A 23,436-nucleotide genomic window follows, 5' to 3' on the forward strand; every position below is an offset into this window, starting at 1 on the left:
ATTTATATGAGTGAGATCAATCTTGCTTGTTTGCTTGTTCTATGTACTTATTCTATGTGCTTAATTTCTTAACATGTATCTCTTTTCAGTAGTTGCTACGAGTGTTGAATGTCTAGTATACCCTGTTAACTTTATTTTTAGACACTTTATAGCGCTAGTGAGTTCATGTAAGCCTGGGATGCATATTCCCTTTTCTTTTGTGATTGTTTGCTCTTTAAGGTAACAATCATGTTATGGCTTAGTTACTCATACCGAATGTTACCTAGACACCTGCTGATGTCACCTTTGTTTCTTTGTAGTGTTCACACTATTATAACCAAAATGTTTTTATTTTATTCTTCATTCTGCAATTTCGAGGGAGTGATTCTAACTGTGAATGTATTTGGGATTAGGCTTTTTTAAAGGCTGCTTCAAATAGGCTGATTTATTCAGTTAAGCAACTCACATTTAATTAACAGAGAGTTTCTCACAGGTCCTGTTTATGAAGGTAGGGGCACCAATCACAGTTGAGGACAGTGAATACTTACGAATCATATCTACGCAGGAAGGACCTATCAGCACCCTGGCTAAGCCTCCAAAGGGGTTGGCCTAAAGGCAGACCAAATCAGGGGTGTGAGGCTTCTCAGAGAGAAGAGACAAAGAGAAAGAGAAAATTGCAGCAAAAGTGGAAGTTGGAAATAAAGACACATGTTTAGTGCCAGCCTAGGTTAGTTTGCAAGTTAGTTTAGAAAGAGAATCTAGCCTTAAAAATCTGAGCATATTTAAAACTGTAGCCATAACATTTCCTGGGAAGTCCCAACTATTCCCCAGAGCCATTGGAGTCACACCAGCAGTTGTGCAAGAAGCAGCCATAAGCTGCTTTGTCACTTGGAAAGGCTTTGAGTTCCCCCCTTTCGGTGCCACACAGTCAATTTACATCAATTGGTATAGATCTCTAAAAAAACTCTTAACTCTTATTTGAGGTTAAAGTAATAACAAACTGATCAAATAGCTTATTACCTCTGCATATAATGGCACTTGAACACAGACCTGATGTTTTAAATGTTTGCCAATCATTATACATATATTTGAGGCCTTGCAAACAATCCCTGTTGACTACTAGCTCAGTGCACTAGCTACTTAGCTTAGCATTAGCTTTGGTTAGCCTAACATCGCTTTTTTGTTTACATATGCCACTTTCTGCTAGTGCCCATTGCAAGCACCACCGTGTGCCTATTGAATTATTTGAGAAGTACTGTACAGTTGACTGTGCCGCTGTGCACCCTTTGTTGATGCGTGCATAAGTGTAGTACACACTTGTTAAGAAGGACTTAAAAGCGAATTATTGTTGTGCAAAATTTTCGTAACTGTTAATTGCTGGTTTGAGAGGATGGTGAACTCTTGTGCTGCATACTTATCATACTTATCAATCTCAGCTTTGGTACTGGAATACAGTAGTGTCTCTATCTCAGTGTCCAGGTGGATCAGAAAGAACCTAAAGGCATTTACACTTCATCAAATGCACTTGTGTGAAAAGGGTTGTGGAGGAGAAAGATAGATAGAGGAACAGAGGTAATCAGAATCTTTGCAAAGATTATCCCACCATCAACTGAGACAGTCTCCACTGATGATTTTGGCTTTTTCTGTGTTCGCTTATGAAAATAGTCCTTGTTTCACTTCTTAGCATATCTATCTTACAACAGATTTTACACAGACAGAACCCAACAGAACAGTCTTTATTCATGTGTTGTGCTGGATACTTAAACAATATCACAAAGCTTTCATTTCATGTATCCAAGTGTGTAAAATATCATAAGGAATAGGGACAAACATTGGAATGTTTAAATGACTGATCATAGTACGGTCATACTTCATGGATGGGTATCATTGTTAAGTAGTGTAGATGGTGTCACATATACATATATACAGTTTAAAAGTTTGGAATTATTTCTCATTGCTATTTATCTATGTATTTTTATTAATTGAAAATAATGTTTATTAGAGAGGCCTTTAATTGTTTTTGCACTGGTTCCCATAAAATCCTATTAATACCAGTTCATGTAAATCATGTGGTGAACTAATGAATCAACTTTAACAACCTGCAAAGACTTTTAAACATCACAAATCCACTGGCAGCATCAGTTGTGAAATCTAGTCACAAAAATGCAACTATGAGTTCAGAACCAGCAAAACAAGTTCAGTGGCAACCGGGACACAACTATCATTCCATGTTTTTATTTATTACATTCTTTTATCTGTGACAAAACAGATATACATTGTATGGAAAAAAGTATTGGGACACCTAGACATTACACCCATAGGAGCTTTTATGACATCCCATTCTAAATCTATAGGCATTATTAAGGAGTTGTTCCTCCCTTTGCAGCTTTAACAGCTTCCACTTTTCTGGGAAGCTTTCTACAAGATTTTGGAGTGTTGTTCATCCATCAAGAAGAGCACTGATGTTGGCTCACAATCTCCATTCTAGTTCATCTCAAAAGTGTTTGATAGGGTTGAAGTCAGGGTTTTGTGTGGCCCAGTCAAGTTCTTTCATACCAAACTCACCCAACCATGCCTGTACGGACCTTGCTTAGTGCACTGGGGCTCAGTCATGCTGGAACAGAAAAGGTCCCCAAATTGTTCCCATAAAGTTGGAAGCATATATATAATTGTCTAAAATGTCTTAATATGCTGAAGCATTAAGATTTGAAACTAAGGGGCGTAGGCCAACCCCTAAAAAAACAACCCCATAGCATTATCCCTCCTCCACCAATTTGGCAGTGCAGTCAGGAGGGTAATGTTCTCCCGGCATTCGCCAAACCCAGACTCATCAATCAGACTGCCAGATAGAGAGGCTTGATTCGTCACTCCACAAAATACATTTCTACTGCTCCAGCTTCCAGTGGCAGCATGCGTTACAATGCTTTTAAAGTACAAAAAATAGTATAGATCTCTTTGCATTTCACTGAATAGATCCAAATGGCAGTCATTTCAGTCAGGCAAACATGATTTATGTTACTAACTCTGTATAAAGTTTGAAAAAGGAAAATAAAATAACTGGTGTGCTAACAACTAGACAGGTCAAAGAACACAACAACAGCTGTTGACAGAAACTCTGTGAAAGCTGGGAATATACAAACATTTATAATAAATAAAATCAGGCATAGTAAATACCTATGAATTCTGATTGAAACATTTAGAAATGTTATGTTATGTTATTATGAATGTGTTATGTAGACACTCTTCAGAAAAAAACATTGCTAATTATTGCTAATTGACAAGCTTCTAATGGTGTTACAGCACTAAACATTAAATTTTATTAATTTTACCATGTAATTATTTTTAGTAATTCTTTATATGGACAATATGTACATGAAGCATAGTTATTCATAAACAGTACAGTAACATTCTATTAAAATTACATAAACATTTTATACGCGATCATTACATACATTCATTTTGGTTTAAAGAATAGATCATTTTATGTATTGAAAATGCTGTCTGTAATATTTAGTGCATATTGCATTCATTGTTAATTAAAGCATTTATGGTAACAAAGCAAAATTTTAACAAATTAAACTAGCAAGTCATACATGAAATATTTTTGTAACATTGATGAACTGCACAGTAGTATTACAGTAATCAGAACAACCACCATATAAAATATCAATTTTACATGGAAATCATATTTGTTCCTTGAAAAGAAGGAAGGGGTCTTGAAATGTTTTTATAACCATGTTATGAAGCATATACTAAAATTATTAATGCCTGTTACTTATTAGTGAATGTGTTTAATGAATGTTCCAAAATGAATTTGTAATTCTAATGGAGTGTAAACATTCTAATCGAGTGTTGCTGCTGCTGTTTCTGTGCTTATAATGTAGTGTTGTGTGAATCTGCCATGAATGCTTCATGTATATTATTAGTATAATGAGTAATTACAAAAGTACCTGTGTAGGAGGAGGAAACATGCCTTCTTATTCCTGAAAATCATGTGATCAGTTGGCATTTCTATTACTTCTTATAAACCTTATATAAATGCCAAAAGATGCCAGCATCAATCTTAAGGCTGAACCTGATCTTTCCACAACAATGTCTTTGTGTGTCAACAAACCCTGTCAGTCCAGTGAGATTCAGGGCAGAACTGCAATCTAGTCATGCCATCAGTATGTTAAGTAGTTAACTTTAGAGTGAGAATTGCAGTAGACTTTTAGATAAAAATTGATGTTTTCAGTGATAAAAATGACAAGTTAATTATTCTATTATATGTATCATGTGTAACTTCATCAGTTTAAGATAATTAACTAGAAGGCTGTGAATATAAATTAAGATGTGTCCAGATTGAAGAATTCTAAAATAACTGAAAACCTGGGTAGAATTAAGTTTAGTTAATTAAAATTACACTAAATATCTGTGATAAAAGCTATTAAAAAAGCAAAGATCGAACCTCAAGGCAAATAACTTGACCACAAAATAGATGAAAATAGACAATTAAAGTCTGTTATTGAGAGTATTATTCCTTACTTGTTCACAAGTTACTAGAAATATTGTTCAACACATTTTACATTTTAACGTCTACATCTTAAAAGCAAATGTAACTATTAGCAAGGAATTAATAATGCCCCAATAATAAGAAACATAACATTTTAAGCAAGCTTAAACATGTGATATAAATGTACTCATATGATGTGTTAATAAGTATTCTGTAAATTAGCAATTGTTGAGTAGTGAGTTAAATGTTCATTTATAGTAATCTTTCAGTTAAAAACATACTCAGAATGACTTTAAATTACAGTAATCAAGAAATATAAAGAGGTGTTAATTATCTAATTTCACAATGACCAAAGAAGCTAGTTAACAGTCATGTTTCATAAATAGTGGACACTTGGAAAAAGTGATTTTAAAGGGACCTTACAATATAGTTTAAAATACAAATGATTGGTATTTTACTGAAAAACTATGAGACCTGTTGTCCATGTTTAGCAGACAATAACTTGGAAATATTATTTATAAGCACTCACTAAAGGTCAGACAGTACTTAATAAGAATGAGTAAGTTCTATTTTAGTTATAGTTTTGAAAATTCTTCACTTAAGAATGTCTAAACATAGCTAGTTCTTTTAAATAAACTTTTAGATCTTTTGTAAGCATGCCATAAAATTTAGGTACTGATAATAAAGAATGGTCTTCCAAATTCAATAGTAAAGATCTTTGAAATGTATTTTGATCAGTTGTCCACTATTTGAATAGTAAGCAAACATGTGTATGCTCCTCCTTCAGTAAGCTCAATGATCAAATGGATGCCTAAACTAATTATATGAACCTGTGTTTGACTAGCATTGTTAAAAGCTGCTGAATCCTTTTATTATGTAGTTTTCAGTCTTCAGCTCAGTTGACTTGTTTCTAAATACGCTGTGCATGTGCTACAGGTGTCGGCAATTTATTATTACACTTTCAAACTCATGCCTGAAGTGGGCGCTACTACATAGTGTTGTATCTTTTGTCCTGTACACCATATAGACATAATACTGGGAATTCATCTGGTTGCTGATCCCCCGCATATGCAGTGTACATGCACCTTCGTTGTATCTGTTTCCGAGCTGTCTGAATGGCTGTTGCCTCAATCATTCATTTAATTATGGCACTCACCATCTCACACTACTGAATTCAGTAATGTTCTGATTTGTAAACATCAAACATGTTTAGAAATATCAGAAGACCTTTTATCACTCAGGATCTCGACTGAAAAAGCTAAAGATTGAGTCGTTTCCTCTCCAACAACATCAGATCACCCACACCATTAATCATTTCTGATTGAGCTTATTGGAACTGGAAAATTCAGGATAAAATTGGGCAAAAATCCTCTAGTGTGGGTCCTGCTTTAATCTTTAGTCAATGAAATGTTAAAAAGTAGACAAAGTGATTTTTTAATATTACTGTTTAATTGTTTTTTGTTTTGTTTGTGCTGTTTTCCCTAAAAGCACTGCAGGTCTCTATTGTTTTTGTACAAATTAACATGACTTATTTTTTCCTGCTAAAACTGTTTTTGCAGACCAAAATATAAAACGTACAGACATGAAGTTCTGTCATCAGATAGTCCCTCCCACTACTCGTGCAAACAAGATGATCCTGATTGGCCTGGTGCACAGACATGGAATTTAATCATCAGATTAAGTTCAAGACCCCTCATTACTTGAGCACAAGAGATGAGTCTTATTAGCCTGAAGTGGGCACGACAGCATAGTATTTTACATTTCGGGCTATATCTTTGACACCATGAGGCATACAGACTTAATTCTTGGTGATTATAGTTTATTGGCTTTTACTAACCCCAAATTCGTCAACTTGAAGGAATCAACATTAAAACTCAAATATTACTTCTATGAAGAGACTCACAAATGCCCTATGAAGGTTCCACTTGACCACTGGGAGGCACTACTCAATTTTCTATTTATTTTAATCAACTATATCTCATACATCATTTCACTTGAGAACGTGAAACTGGATACAGATAATTCACTTTACTGAGCCTAATAAAAATCTGTCATTAATTGTTTGAAAACAGCCCTTTATGAACTAGAATTAAGATTTTGAAAAAGATTTCCTCAAAATCGGTCCTGAAATAGTCTGTGGCATCTGGAGGTGAATAACTATCAAAAATATTTGGATGTTTTGGCCCATTTTCATCACCATATGTTAACTAATCATTGTGGTCTTGGCAAATCTGAATTAAGTTAGTAAGTCTCACAAAGGTCTCATCATCTCAAAATTTAAACCACTTGTATATGAACTGAGATTCAGTTAAAGCATGTTAAACATGACACAGACAAAACATTAAAAATCCAGTAGTCATTATTTTCTATTTCCTATAAACAAATAACAGGTCTTTTGTGATTCAAATATCTTTGCAATTACTAGTTATGTCAGTAAATGGACTGCGTGTCTCATATTTTGAATCAAAATATGTGGCTTGTTAGATCGAAACAACAATCTGTATAAAACTTGAACCATATCTTCATTCAAGGCCCATCTTCAATAATCATGACACATGAAGGACTTTTGATGAACTCTGTCTCTCTATCATTTACTTTCTGTCTGCAAATAGACCTTAGTCTGTCCATTTAAATCTGATTTTGCTGACTGGTGCTTGGACCCTGCATATTGCTGCATGCTGTGGAATTTTATGCTTTTATTATTACAACAACAAAACCAACATCTAACTACCAGACATTCACAATAATTTTTGTGTCCTATATTTCTTCCTAGTTCTTTAACATTTATTTTCATGAAAGTTTTCAGGAAACAATGTTAAAGTGGTTAAATATTAACACATTCTTTGCTTATATCTTAAATATAAGTGTGCTTTAAGACTGAAATATTTATCTCATGTAACAAACATGTATTGTATTATAATATTCATTTTTGGTCATCATATTTATTGTATTTCTCCATTTCTTCTGCAGGTACAGGAGTAACAACCTCTACTGGTAATTTTGATACTTTGATTCTGATTTAATGCTTTGATTGTGATTTGATTCTGGGGCTCTATTTGTTGAGGTCTGTTGAGTGTGAACCTTTTGCAGGACATATGCTACACCAGTGAATATGACTAAGCACCCTGAATTAATAGGTTGATGAACTCTGTTGTATATGTGACACTTTTTGAAACTTTTTCAGTGACAGTTTCCAGCAGTACTGACCCGTGCTATAACTACACTGTGCTGGATGAGCCTTGGAGAGCCACCAACTACTCCAACAGTGCGAATGTGAGGTGTGATCAGTACGTCACGTGGGTCGGCTGGTACAGGCTCAAGTATCAGGGACAAAACGTCCGGATGCCAGAGTCATGTGTAAATGTTCTCATGTGTGGCACTCACGCCCCCCTCTGGATCAATGGCATTCATCCTCAACTGCAGGACGGAGTGGTCACCCGCCAAGTCTGCGGTAGCTGGAGCGGCAACTGCTGTTACTTCACATCCAATCCTATTCGAGTGAAAGCTTGCCCAGGAAATTACTACATCTATGAGTTTGTCAGACCATCTGCCTGTCATTTGGCATATTGTGCAGGTAATTATTGCAGATAAAACCTAGCAGTAGAGATGTTACAGTATGTTTTTGCAATTATGTACATGTTCTTAAGCTGGTTGTAAATTATAGTACGTAAAATTCTTTAAATGGGGAGCATCACACACTTAATGTCAGTCTTTTATAGAATGTCTTGTATTTTTATCATGAGGTCATTCACACTAGAAGATAAGGCAAAGAAACTGTATAACTCAAATAACAAATTTCAGCAACGAAAAGCTTTCAAAACCCCAAATGTATCTTGTTTTCACATGATACAATGAAACCTAACTGGACCAGACCTGGTTGTGCTTTTAGTTGCACTCAGGATCTTGTTTGAAAAAGCTAAAGATTGAGTCGTTTCCTCGTAACACCATCAGATCACCCACACTTTCAACCACTGCTGATCGAGCTTGTTGGAATATGGAAATCGGGCATCAATTTGGGCTAAAAGTCATCTAGTGTTGGTTCAGTTTAAATCTTTAATCGTTAAAAGTTTAAAAGGTAGACAGTGTGCTTTTTCAACATTACTGTTTAATTGTTTTTTGTTTTGTTTGTGTTGTGTTCCCTAAAAGATGTTGGAGGAGTAACACCAACACCTACCTACCAATCCCCACCAAGTATGTTATTCTGTCTTTGATATCCTAATATTTATCTTATTTTTACATTTATTTTCATGGCAGAACTTTTAGTAAATGTTAAATTGCAATGATTTTTTCAATGATCTTTTTTCTAATCATTTACTAGAGGTGCAAGCTCTGCAGGTCTCTATTGTTTTAGCACAAATTCACATTGACTATTTTTCACTGCTAAAACTATTTTTGCAGACCAAACTGTAAAGTGTACAGGTATGAATCTCGGCCATCAGATAGTCCCTCCCACTACTCGTGCACACAAGATGAATTGGCCTGAAGTGGGCGCTACAATGTAGTGTTTTATGTTCTGGCCTATATCTTTTACACCCTGCGGTATATAGACATAATTCTGGGTGGTGCTTATTTATTGGCTTATACTAAACCAAAAATGATCAAAAACCCAAAACACCACACATCCCCTTTCCTCTGGAAAAATTTGAGATAATTAACGTGTTGCAACACCTAGCTTTACAAACTTGCCTTAGGTTGATCATCCAGTCATCATTAAACTGATATTCATTTTTCTCTGCAAGATCCTGAAATATAATAGTTCCCCAAACTACGCTGACATTTGTATACAATAAGGCAGTCACGTGCTGAACAATCCTTATGGATCACAGCATTGATGACTAAAGCAGCTGTAATGCATGAATGCTTTGTCTGTTTCTAATGAAAGTTGTTTTGTTATGTGTCAAAACATTCTGAGGTAGCCTGTCAATTTTGGCACATCTATGTCAATAGGGGAGCTGTTAAAGCTAAGTAGCAATTTCTCTGCCAAAAATGAACTATTACGGTTATAACATCATCTGCTAGTTACGACTCACAAAACATTTATTGATTTTTTGTATTAGACAATAGTGGTTCACTTAAAAAGGGATTTATGGTAGTAAACATGTTGGAGATAAACAATAGAACAGTCAGTTTATTAAACTATGATCTATATCCACAAAACAGCAGTTTGCTGAGGGCACTCAGGTGTTTTTCCCATTTACTCTTATCCACTCTCTGACTCTCTGAGCCTCTGATCTCCCTATTTGCACTGTGTATTGCATGCCCCAGAGGAGGGTCTCTTTTATTACAGTTTTCAAAGATGATCTGATAACTGGAAAACTTTGGCTGCCAACAGCCAATCAATTTCAGCTGGGATTTGAGAGCTTAATACTGAATAATTATTCTAAAACCCTAATAGTATTTCTATCAAGATCTTTTATATATCTTTTTGCATCTGTGTACATATTCTTCAACTGGTTGTAAATTATATGATGTGTACAATTTTAATAGATTTCTAAAAGTGAGAGCATCACACACTCGACGTCACTCTTTTACAGAAGGTCTTGTATTTTTGTTATGAGGGCACTTACACGAGACAATAAGGCAAAGAGAGTTTTAACACCTATAACATATTTAAGCTACATAAAAGATGTACCCCGTTATCACGTGATACAAAGAAAGCTAAATTGGACCGGACCTGTTCGTGCTTTTCAAACTGTGAATGAATATGTGGTTGAAAAGTGCCGGACAGCATTTTATTGTACAGTGAAAGCTGAAGAAATATTTTACCACAAACTGCATCTGCATTAAATTGTAAAGAGAGTAATTTAACATCTGGATCTGTACAGTATTAACATTAAATATACTCTACATATTACATTGCCTCCTTTGCCTGTGCTGTACAAGCAGAATTCATCTGGTGGCTAATCCCCTGCATATGCAGTGTACATGCATTTTCCTTGTATCTGTTTCCTACCTCTTAGATTGGCTGTTGCCTGAATCAATAATTCAAAAATGGCACCCACGATCTCACACTAAGGAATTTGTTAAGATTTTAATTTTGTTAGCATCAAGCGTGTTTAGAAATATGCATTTTTGGTCATCATATTTATTGTATTTCTCCATTTCTTCTGCAGGTACAGGAGTAACAACCTCTACTGGTAATTTTGATACTTTGATTCTGATTTAATGCTTTGATTGTGATTTGATTCTGGGGCTCTATTTGTTGAGGTCTGTTGAGTGTGAGCCTTTTGCAGGACATATGCTACACCAGTGAATATGACTAAGCACCCTGAATTAATAGGTTGATGAACTCTGTTGTATATGTGACACTTTTTGAAACTTTTTCAGTGACAGTTTCCAGCAGTACTGACCCGTGCTATAACTACACTGTGCTGGATGAGCCTTGGAGAGCCACCAACTACTCCAACAGTGCGAATGTGAGGTGTGATCAGTACGTCACGTGGGTCGGCTGGTACAGGCTCAAGTATCAGGGACAAAACGTCCGGATGCCAGAGTCATGTGTAAATGTTCTCATGTGTGGCACTCACGCCCCCCTCTGGATCAATGGCATTCATCCTCAACTGCAGGACGGAGTGGTCACCCGCCAAGTCTGCGGTAGCTGGAGCGGCAACTGCTGTTACTTCACATCCAATCCTATTCGAGTGAAAGCTTGCCCAGGAAATTACTACATCTATGAGTTTGTCAGACCATCTGCCTGTCATTTGGCATATTGTGCAGGTAATTATTGCAGATAAAACCTAGCAGTAGAGATGTTACAGTATGTTTTTGCAATTATGTACATGTTCTTAAGCTGGTTGTAAATTATAGTACATAAAATTCTAAATGGGGAGCATCACACACTTAATGTCAGTCTTTTATAGAATGTCTTGTATTTTTATCATGAGGTCATTCACACTAGAAGATAAGGCAAAGAAACTGTATAACTCAAATAACAAATTTCAGCAACGAAAAGCTTTCAAAACCCCAAATGTATCTTGTTTTCACATGATACAATGAAACCTAACTGGACCAGACCTGGTTGTGCTTTTAGTTGCACTCAGGATCTTGTTTGAAAAAGCTAAAGATTGAGTCGTTTCCTCGTACACCATCAGATCACCCACACTTTCAACCACTGCTGATCGAGCTTGTTGGAATATGGAAATCGGGCATCAATTTGGGCTAAAAATCATTTAGTTTGATTTCAGTTTAAATCTTTAAACATTAGAATGTTTAAAAGGTAGACAGTGTGCTTTTTCAACATTACTGTTTAATTGTTTTTTTGTTTTGCTTGTGTTGTTTTCCCTAAAAGATGTTGGAGGAGTAACACCAACACCTACCTACCAATCCCCACCAAGTATGTTATTCTGTCTTTGATATCCTAATATTTATCTTATTTTTACATTTATTTTCATGGCAGAACTTTTAGTAAATGTTAAATTGCAATGATTTTTTCAATGATCTTTTTTTCTAATCATTTACTAGAGGTGCAAGCTCTGCAGGTCTTATACTAACCCAAAATTCATCAACTTGAAAGAATCAGCCTTAAATCTCAAATATTACTCCTATGAAAAAACTCACAAATGCCCTATGAAGTTTAAAAAAAATTACCACTGAGAGGCGCTACTCAATTTTCTATTTATTTTAATCAAGTATATTTCATATATCATTTCACTTGAGGACATTAAACTGGATACAATTAATTCATTTTAGTGAGACGAATAAATATATCATTAATTGTTTGAAAACAGCCCTTTATGAACAGCCCTTTTTGCACACTAATTTTTTATGAACATTTTTTTTTTCTCAAAATTGGTTTTGAAATATTCTGTGGCACCTGGAGATGAATAATTATCAAAAACATTTGGATGTTTTGGCCCATTTTCATCACCATATATTAACTAATCATTGTGCTCTTGGCAAATCTGAATTAAATTAGTCTCTAAAAAGGTCTCATCATCTCAAAATTTATACCACTTTTATATGAACTGAGATTCAGTTAAAGCATTTTAAACATGACACAGACAAAACATTAAAAATCCAGTAGTCATTATTTTCTATTTTCTATAAATAAATAACAGCTCTTTTGTGATTCGAATATCTTTGCAATTAGTAGTTATGTCAGTAAATGGACTGTGTGTCAAATATTTTTTCTTCAAAATATGTGGCTTGTTATAAGATCGAAACACCAATCTGTATAAAAGTTGAACAATATCTTCATTCAAGGCCCCTCTTCCGTAATCTTGACATATGAAGGACTTTTGATGAACTCTGTCTCTCTATCATTTATTTTCCATCTGAAAATAGGCACTAGTCTGACCATTTAAATGTAATTATGCTGAATGCTGCTTGGACCCTGCATATTGCCGCATGCAGTTGAATTTTATGCTTTTTAATGTTGCAATAGCAAAACCAACATCTAATTACCAGACTTTCAGACGATTTGTAAAATTCTAATTGATTTATAAAACTCAGAGCATCACACATTACTACTACTGCTATTAATATTAGTAGTATAATAATTTTGTAGGTAGTTTGACCAGAGGAGGATGGGTCCCCCCCGTGAGCCTTGGTTCCTCCCAAGGTTTCTTCCCCAGCTCTGAGGGAGTTTTTCCTTGCCACTGTTGCCACTGGCTTGCTCAGCTGGAGGATTTACATTTCATGTTAAAACTTTGTCCTTAATGGATTTCTGTGAAGCTGCTTTGTGACAACATCAGTTGTAAAAAGCGCTATACAAACAAATTTGACTTGACTTGACTTGACTTGACACACACTTAACGCAATTGTTGTGAGGGCCCTCACACTAGACGATAAGGCAAAGAGAGTTTGTAACATATTTCAGCCATGAAATAAATGTACACCGTTATCACGTGATACAAAGAAATCAAAACTGTACCAGAGCTGATTGTGTTTTACACACTGTAGATGAATATGTGGTTGAAAAATGCAGACAGGTTTCTATTCTACAGTAAGAGCTAAAGAAATATTTTACTACAAACTGCAGCTGCATAAAATATTAAAGAGAGTAATTTAACATCTGGATCTGTAAAAAATTGACATTAAATATATTCTAAATATTACAAATGCTCTTATTTGCCTGTGCTTTACAACAAGAATTAGTTTGGTGGCTGATCACCTGCATATGCACTGTACATGCACTTTTTCTTGTATCTGTTTCCTAACTCTCTGATTGGCTGTTTTCTGAATCACTCATTCAGTAATGACATTCACCATCTCACGCTACAGGTAATGTTTTGATGTGTAAACATCAAACATGTTTAGAAATATCAGAAGGCCTCTGATCACTCAGGATCTTGAACGAAAAAGCTCATGTTTGAGTCATTTCCTCTCTCACATCATCAATCACTCCTGATTTAGCTTGTTGGAATAAGCAAATTGGGATAAATTGGGCTAAAAATCATCTAGTGTGGGTCCAGCCTTAATCTTTAGTCATTAAAATGATAAAAAGTAGACAGTGTGTTTTTTTAATATTACTGTTTTAATTGTTTTTGTTTTGTTTGTGCTGTTTTCTCTAAAAGCCATCGGAGGAGCAACAACAACAACATCAACAAGTACCTACCAATCCTTGCCAAGTATGTTATTGTGTTTTTGATGTTCTACTGTTTATCCCATTTTTCATGACTTTTCATGGCAGAGCTTTTAGCAATTTTTGAATTGCAAAAGAATTGAAAATGAGCTTTTTCAGTGATCTTTTTCTAATAATTTATTAGAGGTCCAAGGTCCGCAGGTCTCTATTGTTTTTGCACAAATTCACATAAATTATTTTTCACTAAAACTATTCATGCAGGCCAAACTGTAAAGTGTACAGGTGTGAAACCTGGTTTTCACATAGTCCCTCCCACTACTCATGCACATAAGATGAACCCAATTGGCCTGAAGTGGGTGCTACAACACAGCGTTTTATGTTTTGCCCTGTATCTTTTACACTTTGAGGCATACAGACACAATTCTGGGTGGTGCTTATTTATTGGCTTATACCAAAATTAATCGAAACAACAATCTGTATAAAAGTTGAACAATACTTTCAGTCAAGGCCCGTCTTCAGTAATCATGCAGCTGAGGATGAATGCCATCCAATATTACCAAATATGTGTTAATATTTAACCACGTTAACATTGTTTCCTAAAAACTGTCATGAAAATAAATGTTACAGAACTAGCATAAAATGTAGGACACACTTTTTTCTTCAAAATATGTGGCTTTTTATAAGATCAAAACACCAGTCTATATAAAACTTGAACCATATCTTCATTCAAGGTCCCTCTTTTGTAATCATGACATGTGAAGGACTTTTGATGAACTATCGACCTCAAAACTGCTGTTATTAACCCTGTCCTGAAAAAGCCAGGTCTAGACTATCATGACTTAAATAATTACCGACCAATTTCTAATCTCCCATTCACTGCTAAGCTGTTGGAAAGAGTAGTTGCTACACAGTTGCAGTCCCACCTGGAAGCAAATAATTTATACAAGCCTTTTCATCCCTTGCAGAGTACAGAGACTGCACTTCTTAGAGTTACTAATGATCTTCTATGTGTAGCTAATTCAGGAGCTCTTAGTATGTTAATACTTCTTGATCTTAGCTCCGCATTCAATACCATATCTCATGATCTATTACTCTTTCATTAGTATTACCGGATCCGCCCTTTCCAGGCTTTCCTCATATCTCTGTGACAGACATCAATATGTAGCTATTCAGAATAATAAATCCTCTATAGTGTCTGTCACTAAGGGTGTTCCACAGGGTTTTAGGTCCATAGCTCTTCACCATTTAAATGCTGCCACTTGGGCAAATAATACGCCTTCATGGTTTAATTTTTTATTGTTACACAGATGACACTCTATGTTAGCGTTAGCCCTGTTCAGACTACACCACCACCTGCTCCATCTGACTGTATCCATGACATAAAGTCATGGATGAGTTTGAACTTTTTAAAACTGAATGCTAGCAAATATTTCAATATTATATTCAATATTATATGCAATATTCTTGCCTCCGACCATTTCTCAGCCAAGCTGATGTAGAAACACTTGTGCATGCATTAGTGACATCATGGCTAGACTACTGCAGTGTTCTTTTTTCTGGTCTCCCTGTCAAAGCCCTCACTAGGTTACAGTCTGTTCAAAACGCTGCTGCTAGGATTGTCACCTTTTCAAAAAAGAATGACCACATCACCCCTGTCCTTCAGAGTCTTCACTGGTCCTTGAGCATGGGAACTATATAAATAAAAGTGATGATGATGATGATGATGATAATGATATGATCCCTATCATTTATTTTCTGTCTGCAGATGGACCCCAGTCTGACCATTTAAATCTAATTAGGCTGATTAGTGCTTGGACTCTGCATATTGCCGCTTGTAGTTCAAATTTTATGCTTTTATTGTTACAACAGCTAAACCAACATCTAACTACCAGATATTCACAAATATGTTAGAATAATAAATTTTGTGTCCTACATCTTATCCTAGTTCTTTAACATTTATTTTAATGACAGTTTTTAGGAAACAATGTCAACGTGGTTAAATATTAACACATTCTTTGCTTATATCTTAAATATAAGTAAGATATGCTTTAACATTGAAATATTTATCTCATGTAACAAACATGCATTGCATTATAATATTAATTTTTGGTCATCATATTTATTGTATTTCTCCATTTCTTCTGCAGGTACAGGAGTAACAACCTCTACTGGTAATTTTGAAACTTTGATTCTTTGATTCTGTTGAGTGTGAGCCTTTTGCAGGACATATGCTACACCAGTAAATATGACCAAGCACCATGAATTAATAGGTTGATGAACGGTTGTATATGTGACACTTTTTGAAACTGTTTCAGTAACCGTTTCCAACAGTACTCAGTGAATTCCAGCGTGGTACCATGATAGGATGACACCCGTGCAACAAGTCCAGTCGTGAAATTTCCTCACTACTAAATATTCCACAGTCAACTGTCAGTGGTCTTATAATAAAGTGGAAGCGATTGGGAATGACAGCAAGTCAGCCACGAAGTGGTCGGCCACGTAAAATGACAGAGCAGGGTCAGTGGATGCTGAGGCTTATAGTGCTCAGAGGTCGCCAACTTTCTGCAGAGTCAATCACTACAGACCTCCAAACTTCATGTGGCCTTCAGATTAGCTCAAGAACAGTGCGTAGAGAGCTTCATGAAATGGGTTTCCATGGCCGAGCAGCTGCATCCAAGCATCACCAAGCGCAATGCAAAGCGTCGAATGCACTGATGTAAAGCACGCCGCCACTGGACTCTAGAGCAGTGGAGACATGTTCTCTGGAGTGACGAATCACACTTGTCCGTCTGACAATTCGATGAACGAGTCTGGGTTTGGTGGTTGCCAGGAGAACGGTACTTGTCTGACTGCATTGTGCCAAGTGTAAGTTTGGATTATGGTGTGGGGTTGTTTTTCAGGAGTTGGGCTCGGCCCCTTAGTTCCAGTGAAAGGAACTCTTAATGCTTCAGCATACCAAGAGAGTTTGGACAATTTCATGCTCCCAACTTGGTGGGCCAACATCATATTAAACCCTATGGATTAAGAATGGGATGTCACTCAAGTTCATATGCGTGTGAAGGCAGACGAGCAAATACTTTTGGCAATATAGTGTATGTTACACAAGTGAATATGACTAAGCACGAATAGGTTGATTATCTTTGCTATGTCTGAATCACTTTTTTTCTTGTTGATCATCTTGTTGTAGTCAATAAGGCAAAAACAGAGAATCACACATACACCTTATGGACAAAAGTATTGGGTCACCTGCACATTACACCTACAGGAGCTTTTTAATGACATTCCATTCTAAATCCATAGGCATTAATATGGAGTTGGTCCCCCCTTTGCAGCTATAACAGCTTCCACTACTCTAGGAAGGTTTATACAAGATTTTGGAGTGTGTCTGTGGGAATTTTTGCCCATTCCTCCAGAAGAGCATTTGTGAGGTCAGACACTGATGTTGGACGAAAGGGCCTGCCTTGGAATCTCCATTCTAGTTCATCCCAAAGGTGTTTGTTAGTGTTAATGTAAGGGCTCTGTGCGGAACAGTCAAGTTCTTCTGCACCAAACTCATCCAACCATGCCTTTATGGACCATGCTTTGTGCACTGGTGCACAGTCATGCTGGAACAGAAAAAGACCTTGCTCAAACTCTTCCCACAAAGTTGATAGCATACAGTTGTCCAAAATGTCTTGGTCTGCTGAAGCATTAGGTTTCCCTTCACTGGAACTAAGGGGTCTAGGCCAACCCCTGAAAAACAACCAAATAGCATTATCCCTTCTCTACCAAACTTTACAGATGGCACAATGCAGTCAGGCAGGTAACTGCTTATTAACTTATCTTTTAAATATGTTTATACAACAGCTTGTGTAAAAACAATATGCTTTAGTTTACAAGGACATTATTAATTATGCTTGCTAATCATTAATTAGTTTTTTAGAAGCAGACCTTAAAGTGTTACCAGTGTGCTTGCTGCAGAGGTTGCACAAGGCCAGATTACTGTAATGTCCTGGCCTCATGCTAGGCCACATCCAGCCACTAGGGGGAGACAAGGCACCACTAAGGGGTAATTAGGACTGAGCAGTAACAGCTGTGGGCACCCTACTTAAGGGGTGCTGTTAAAAATTCAGCAGGAAGAGTCAGGAGACTGGAGCTTCGGCGTTGACTGGAGATTTATTTCCACATACAGAGTATGAGTACAGTGTGGTCAATCAACAGTCAATCAGCAGTATCAGGAGTCTAGTCTTATTCATGTGCATGCAGACAATCATGCACGGGCACAGCTTGGTCATCAGTGTGTCACCAGTCTAGTCTGGTCACCAGTCCATTCTAGTCTAGCCTGGTCAGCAGTCCAGTCTAGCCCAGTCTGGTCAGCAGTCCAGTCTGATGAGTACATGGTCTGACATGGTTTAAATAGAGATACTGGGGGTCGGGGGAGGAAGCAAAAAGGGAGGGGAAGTAGGTGACAATCAAAAGGTTGGGGAAGAAGGGGAAGGGGGTCTGGGGTCTGGGGTCAAGGGAGACCCCAGGGGTAAGGTGAGGTTGTTCTCACCTCAGGGGGAACAATACAGATAAAACACCAAAAGGCACACAACAGTAAGACAATACAGCTGACACAACAAAAAGACAACATAGGTTAGAGCATAGAAGAAAGCAAATGTGAAAAGACCTATACTTTCTCTCAGTGCTCACATGCTGCTTTCTGCTGTCTTGAGATTATGCTGCCATGCGAATGGCTCTCTACTGAGCTGATAAAGGTGCTCTCTCAGGTCTCGAGTTCTTTGTTAAAATCTGGATTCTCTCCCAGTGGCCTTCCTGATGTAAGTATTAAAAAACAACTTTGAGTGTCCTTTTTGGTTAATTACTTTTCCCCTTAGTTTTCAGGAACTCTTTTGTTTTGAAGATGATGATCTGGCATTTCTTTTGTTTAGCCTTAGCTATTCCTAGGGCAGAACCCAAGCTTCTTCCTCCTGAAAGGTATAACGGGGGGCTTTCTCCTGCAATGTTCATCGGCTTTTGAGCAGCAGCCCTCTAGGTTCCCCACTGAATGTTCTAAGGTAGCATATGTCATCTCGTTACTTACAGGTCGGGCCCTGGCATGGGCTACCCCTGTGTGGGGTACCCCTTCTGGACCTCCTCAAGTCCCTGACCTGCTTGAACCTGTTGACCAGCCCACACAGTTAGGTCATACCCACCTTTCTCGCCAGGAGCGGGAGGCCTGTATGTGGGAGAGGAGGTGCCTATACTGTGGAAAGGCTAGTCATTTATGTTCTGGTTGCCCTGAACTGGGGCATCTATTGCACAAAGCGAGGTCTGTGATGGACCCTAATCAATTCTCCTAGAGAGGGCTTTTGCTAACTGACACCCTTTCATGGGGTAAACATTTTAAGAAGACTTCAAGTCTTTGTGAATTCAGGGGCAGTCGGTAATCTCACCAGCTGGGGCTTGGTTTCCTCTGTGTGGGGAAGAAGGATGGGGGCCTTTGTCCCTGCATTGATTACAGAGGTCTTAACAAATTACAATCAAGGACCATTACTCCTTGTCTTTGATGTCCTCAGTGTTGGAGGCACTGCAGCAGGCCTTGATTTTTTTTTTCTGATTGGACCTGTGCAGTGTCTATAACCTCATTAGGGTGCCCCAAGGAGATGAGTGGACGACAGCATTCATTACTCAATCTGGGTATTATGAGTACCTTGTAATGTCATTCAGACTCATGAATGCTCCCTATGTCTTCCAGCATTCTCAAAGAGACATTAAACCAGTACATGTTCGTCTACCTTGATGATATCCTCATCTATTGTCATTCAGTAGATGAACACGTAACTCATATCCATCAAGTATTCTGGCTCCTGCTCCAGAAACATTTGTATGTTAAGCTCGAGAAATCCGTCTTCCATGCCCGGTTGGTGAACTTTCTTGGGTTTGTTGTCTCCAAGAACTGACTGAGCATGGACAAAGTTAAGACTCAGGCCATCTCAGAATGTGCCATGCCCCACATCTTTGCATGTTCCAAAGTTTTCTGGGCTTCATTCAAAACTTTAGTATGGTGGCAGCCCCATTGACTGCCCTTACTAAAAAGGGGACAGGTCGCTTTCAGTGGACACCTGAAGCCTAGAGAGCCTTTGAAGAGATCAAACGATGTTTGACCTCTGCACTGGTTTTGTGACTGCTGGATCTTGCCTTGCCATTTGTAGTGGAGGTTGACACCTCTGATGTAGGTCTAGGAACAAAGTTGTCCCAGCATTCTGAGGATGACCACAAGCTACACCCTGCGCTTTCTACTCGCTAAACGTAACTACTATGTCGGGGATCATGAGTTGCTGATGGTAAAGATAGCCCTGGAGAATGGCAGCATTGGCTGGAGGGGGCCAAACATCCTTTCTTGGTCTGAATTAATCTAATTAATTTGGCCTACATACAACAGGCCAAACGTCATAACCCCTGTCACCCAGGTGGATGATATTCCTCAGTCTCTTCGATTTTATTGATCTGGCTCAAAGAACATCAAGCCCGATGCCCTCTCCAGGCAATGGGATGCACCTCCTGCTAACCAGTCCCCAGAAACTAGCATTCTCAAATCTCAAATCATTGCCCCATTAAGTTGGGGGCTGGAATCAGCCATCCAGGAGGCTCTTAGAACCGAACCAAACCCTGGGTGTGGACCATCTGTGCGACAGTATGTTTCATCATCTGTTAGGGCCCAGGTTCTCCAGTGGGGTCACTCTTTCCCCTTTAGTAGTTATCCAGGGGTAACACAAAAACTGGAGTTCCTGAAAATGCATTTCTGGTGGCCCAACCTAGAAAGAGATGTAAGGACCTATGTAGCAGCCTGCCAGGTGTGTGCCCAGAACAAAGAGCCCAGATGGCAGGGGTTAAATACAATCTCTGACTATAAAACTGCCTCTCGCACTCTGCCCAGTACCAGCGCTGATCTGCCGGACGAGCTTAATAACTTCTACGCTCGCTTCGACGGAATTCCCGCAACACCACTGGAGAGCGCCCCGCCCACAGCTGATCCCAACGCCCCCTCCGTCTCCGTAGCTGATGTGTGCAAAGCCTTCAAGAGGGTGAACCCACGCAAGTCAGCAGGACCAGATGGCATTCCCGGGAGAGTGCTTAAAGCCTGCTACAGGGAACTAGCAGGAGTTTTTGCAGACATCTATAACACCTCACTGTCTCTCTCGGTCGTGCCAGCTAGTTTCAAACTAGCCACCATTGTGCCAGTTCCAAAGACAGCTAGTATTACCTGTCTGAACGACTGGCGACCTGTTGCCCTGACCTCCATCGTAAGCAAATGCTTTGAGAGGCTGGTCAGAGATATCATCTGTTCCTCACTGCCTGCCACCCTGGACCCACTGCAATTTGCATATAGGCGGAATAGATCCACCGACGATGCAATCGCCCTGACCCTGCACACTGCCCTCTCCCACCTGGAAAAGAAGGACACGTATGTGAGAATGCTGTTTGTAGACTACAGTTCAGCATTCAACACAATCGTTCCTTCGAGGCTCGACTGCAAGCTCCGGGATCTGGGTCTGAACAGCACACTGTGCAGCTGGATCCTGAACTTCCTGACGGACCGACGGCAGGTGGTAAGGATGGGAAGTATCACATCCTCCTCTTTGACCCTCAACATCGGAGCCCCCCAGGGTTGTGTGCTCAGCCCGCTCCTGTACTCCCTGTACACCCATGACTGCACTGCTAGACACAGCTCCAACGTCATCATAAAGTTTGCTGACGACACAACAGTTGTGGGCCTGATCTCCAACAACGATGAATCGGCCTACAGAGAGGAGGTTAAAATCCTGGAAAACTGGTGCCAGGAGAATAACCTCTCTCTAAACGTCAGTAAGACCAAGGAGCTGATCGTGGACTTCAGGAAGCAGGAGAGAGTACACCCATCGATTTCCATCAATGGGACTGCGGTAGAGAGGGTCAGCAGCTTTAAGTTTCTCGGTGTTCACATCAGCGAGGACCTGACATGGGCAGTGCACACCTCACAGGTGGTGAAGAAGGCCCACCAGCGCCTCTACTTCCTCAGAAGGCTGAGGAGGTTTGGCCTGAACCCCAGCATCCTTAAGACCTTCTACACCTGCACTGTGGAAAGCATCCTGACGGGCAGCATCACCACCTGGTACGGGAACTGTACTGTTCGTGAGAGGAAATCTCTGCAGAGGGTGGTGCGGACAGCACAGTCCATCACCGGGGTTCAGCTCCCTAACCTATTGGATTTATACACCAGTCGCTGCCTGAGGAAATCCAGAAGGATTATGAAGGACCCCTCCCATCCTAGTCACTGTCTGTTCTCTCAGCTGCCGAGTGGTAGGAGGCTCAGAAGCTTAAAAGCCAGAACCAGTCGGCTCAAAGACAGCTTCTTCCCCCATGCAACCAGGCTATTGAACAGCCAGTAATCACTGCTCTGCCCAGCCCAACCCTTCCCATTACACGTACGTGCACCCACTGTACTCCCGCACTTTACTTGCATAGCTGGACTTTGAATACCTATCCAAAGACAATACTCTCCCCCTGCGCTTCTACTTAACTTCCTGTACCTTGCACTTTACTAAATACTCTGCCACCTACTGTACCATCTTCTACCTCCACACCTAGTGTGATTATTTGCACATCTACATAGCATTGTAATATCCATTACTATATATAGTATATAGTTGATTACACTCACTCTACATTCCCAGTGCAATATTATATGTCTCGGTGCAATATTATTATTTTTAAGTTATTGTGTAAGATTATATGTATATATTTTAGTTAAATTGGTTTTATCTATTCTTCTATCCTATCTATAGTTTTGTTTATCTATGTGTAAATACTGTTCTCTGCATAATTTGTGGAACTCGCACTCAAGTTTTTCACTCACCTGTGTCCCTGTACTCTTGTGATGTGACAATAAATCTGATTTGATTTGAAAAAAAAAAAAAACTTGCAGGTCTGTTCCAACCTCTGCCCACACCATCCAGGGCTTGGTCAGCGATCTCCATTAATTTCATCACTGGCTTACCACCATCTCAAGGGTATACAGTGATAATGGTTGTGGTAGATCGATTTTTCAAGGCCTGTAGATTTACAGCCTTACCAAAACTCCCATTGGCCAAAGAGACTGCCACACTCCTGCTGCAGCACATGGTCAGAATCCATGGTTTTCCCATGGATGTGGTTTCTGATTGAGGACCCCAGTTTACCAGTAGGTTTTGGGGGGCATTTTGCAAATTGCTGGGGGTCAGAAAGAATCCACCAATAGTAGGCGACATTTGGGTCTTTCCTTCCATCTGGGGCAACGAGTCTAGCTCTCCACCAAGGACCTACCACTAAATGTGGAGTCCAAAAAACTGGCCCTGCATTATATCGGTCCTTTGAAAATGACACGTTCGGTCAACCCAGTGGCCTACCGACTTCTCCTCCCTCTGCACCATGCGCATCAACCTAACATTCCATGTTTCCT

General features: G+C 38.8%; 1 protein-coding gene across 1 annotated transcript in view; it reads left to right on the plus strand.

Annotated features, from left to right (window-relative positions):
- Window positions 1-7,696: 7,696 nt before the first annotated feature.
- The window catches only part of LOC118804537 (alpha-tectorin-like), a 35,175-nt gene continuing 19,435 nt past the window's right edge, over window positions 7,697-23,436 (plus strand). Inside the window, exons 1-7 of the mRNA XM_036565030.1 lie at window positions 7,697-8,045; window positions 8,618-8,662; window positions 10,585-10,608; window positions 10,799-11,188; window positions 11,760-11,804; window positions 13,987-14,040; window positions 16,142-16,165. Of these exons, the coding sequence (XP_036420923.1) occupies window positions 7,814-8,045; window positions 8,618-8,662; window positions 10,585-10,608; window positions 10,799-11,188; window positions 11,760-11,804; window positions 13,987-14,040; window positions 16,142-16,165 (814 nt within the window). The 5' untranslated portion in view covers window positions 7,697-7,813. The remainder of the gene's footprint in view (window positions 8,046-8,617; window positions 8,663-10,584; window positions 10,609-10,798; window positions 11,189-11,759; window positions 11,805-13,986; window positions 14,041-16,141; window positions 16,166-23,436) is intronic.

The sequence above is a fragment of the Colossoma macropomum genome, unplaced genomic scaffold (assembly GCF_904425465.1).
Source record: "Colossoma macropomum unplaced genomic scaffold, Colossoma_macropomum, whole genome shotgun sequence".
Taxonomy (NCBI): Eukaryota; Metazoa; Chordata; class Actinopteri; order Characiformes; family Serrasalmidae; genus Colossoma; species Colossoma macropomum.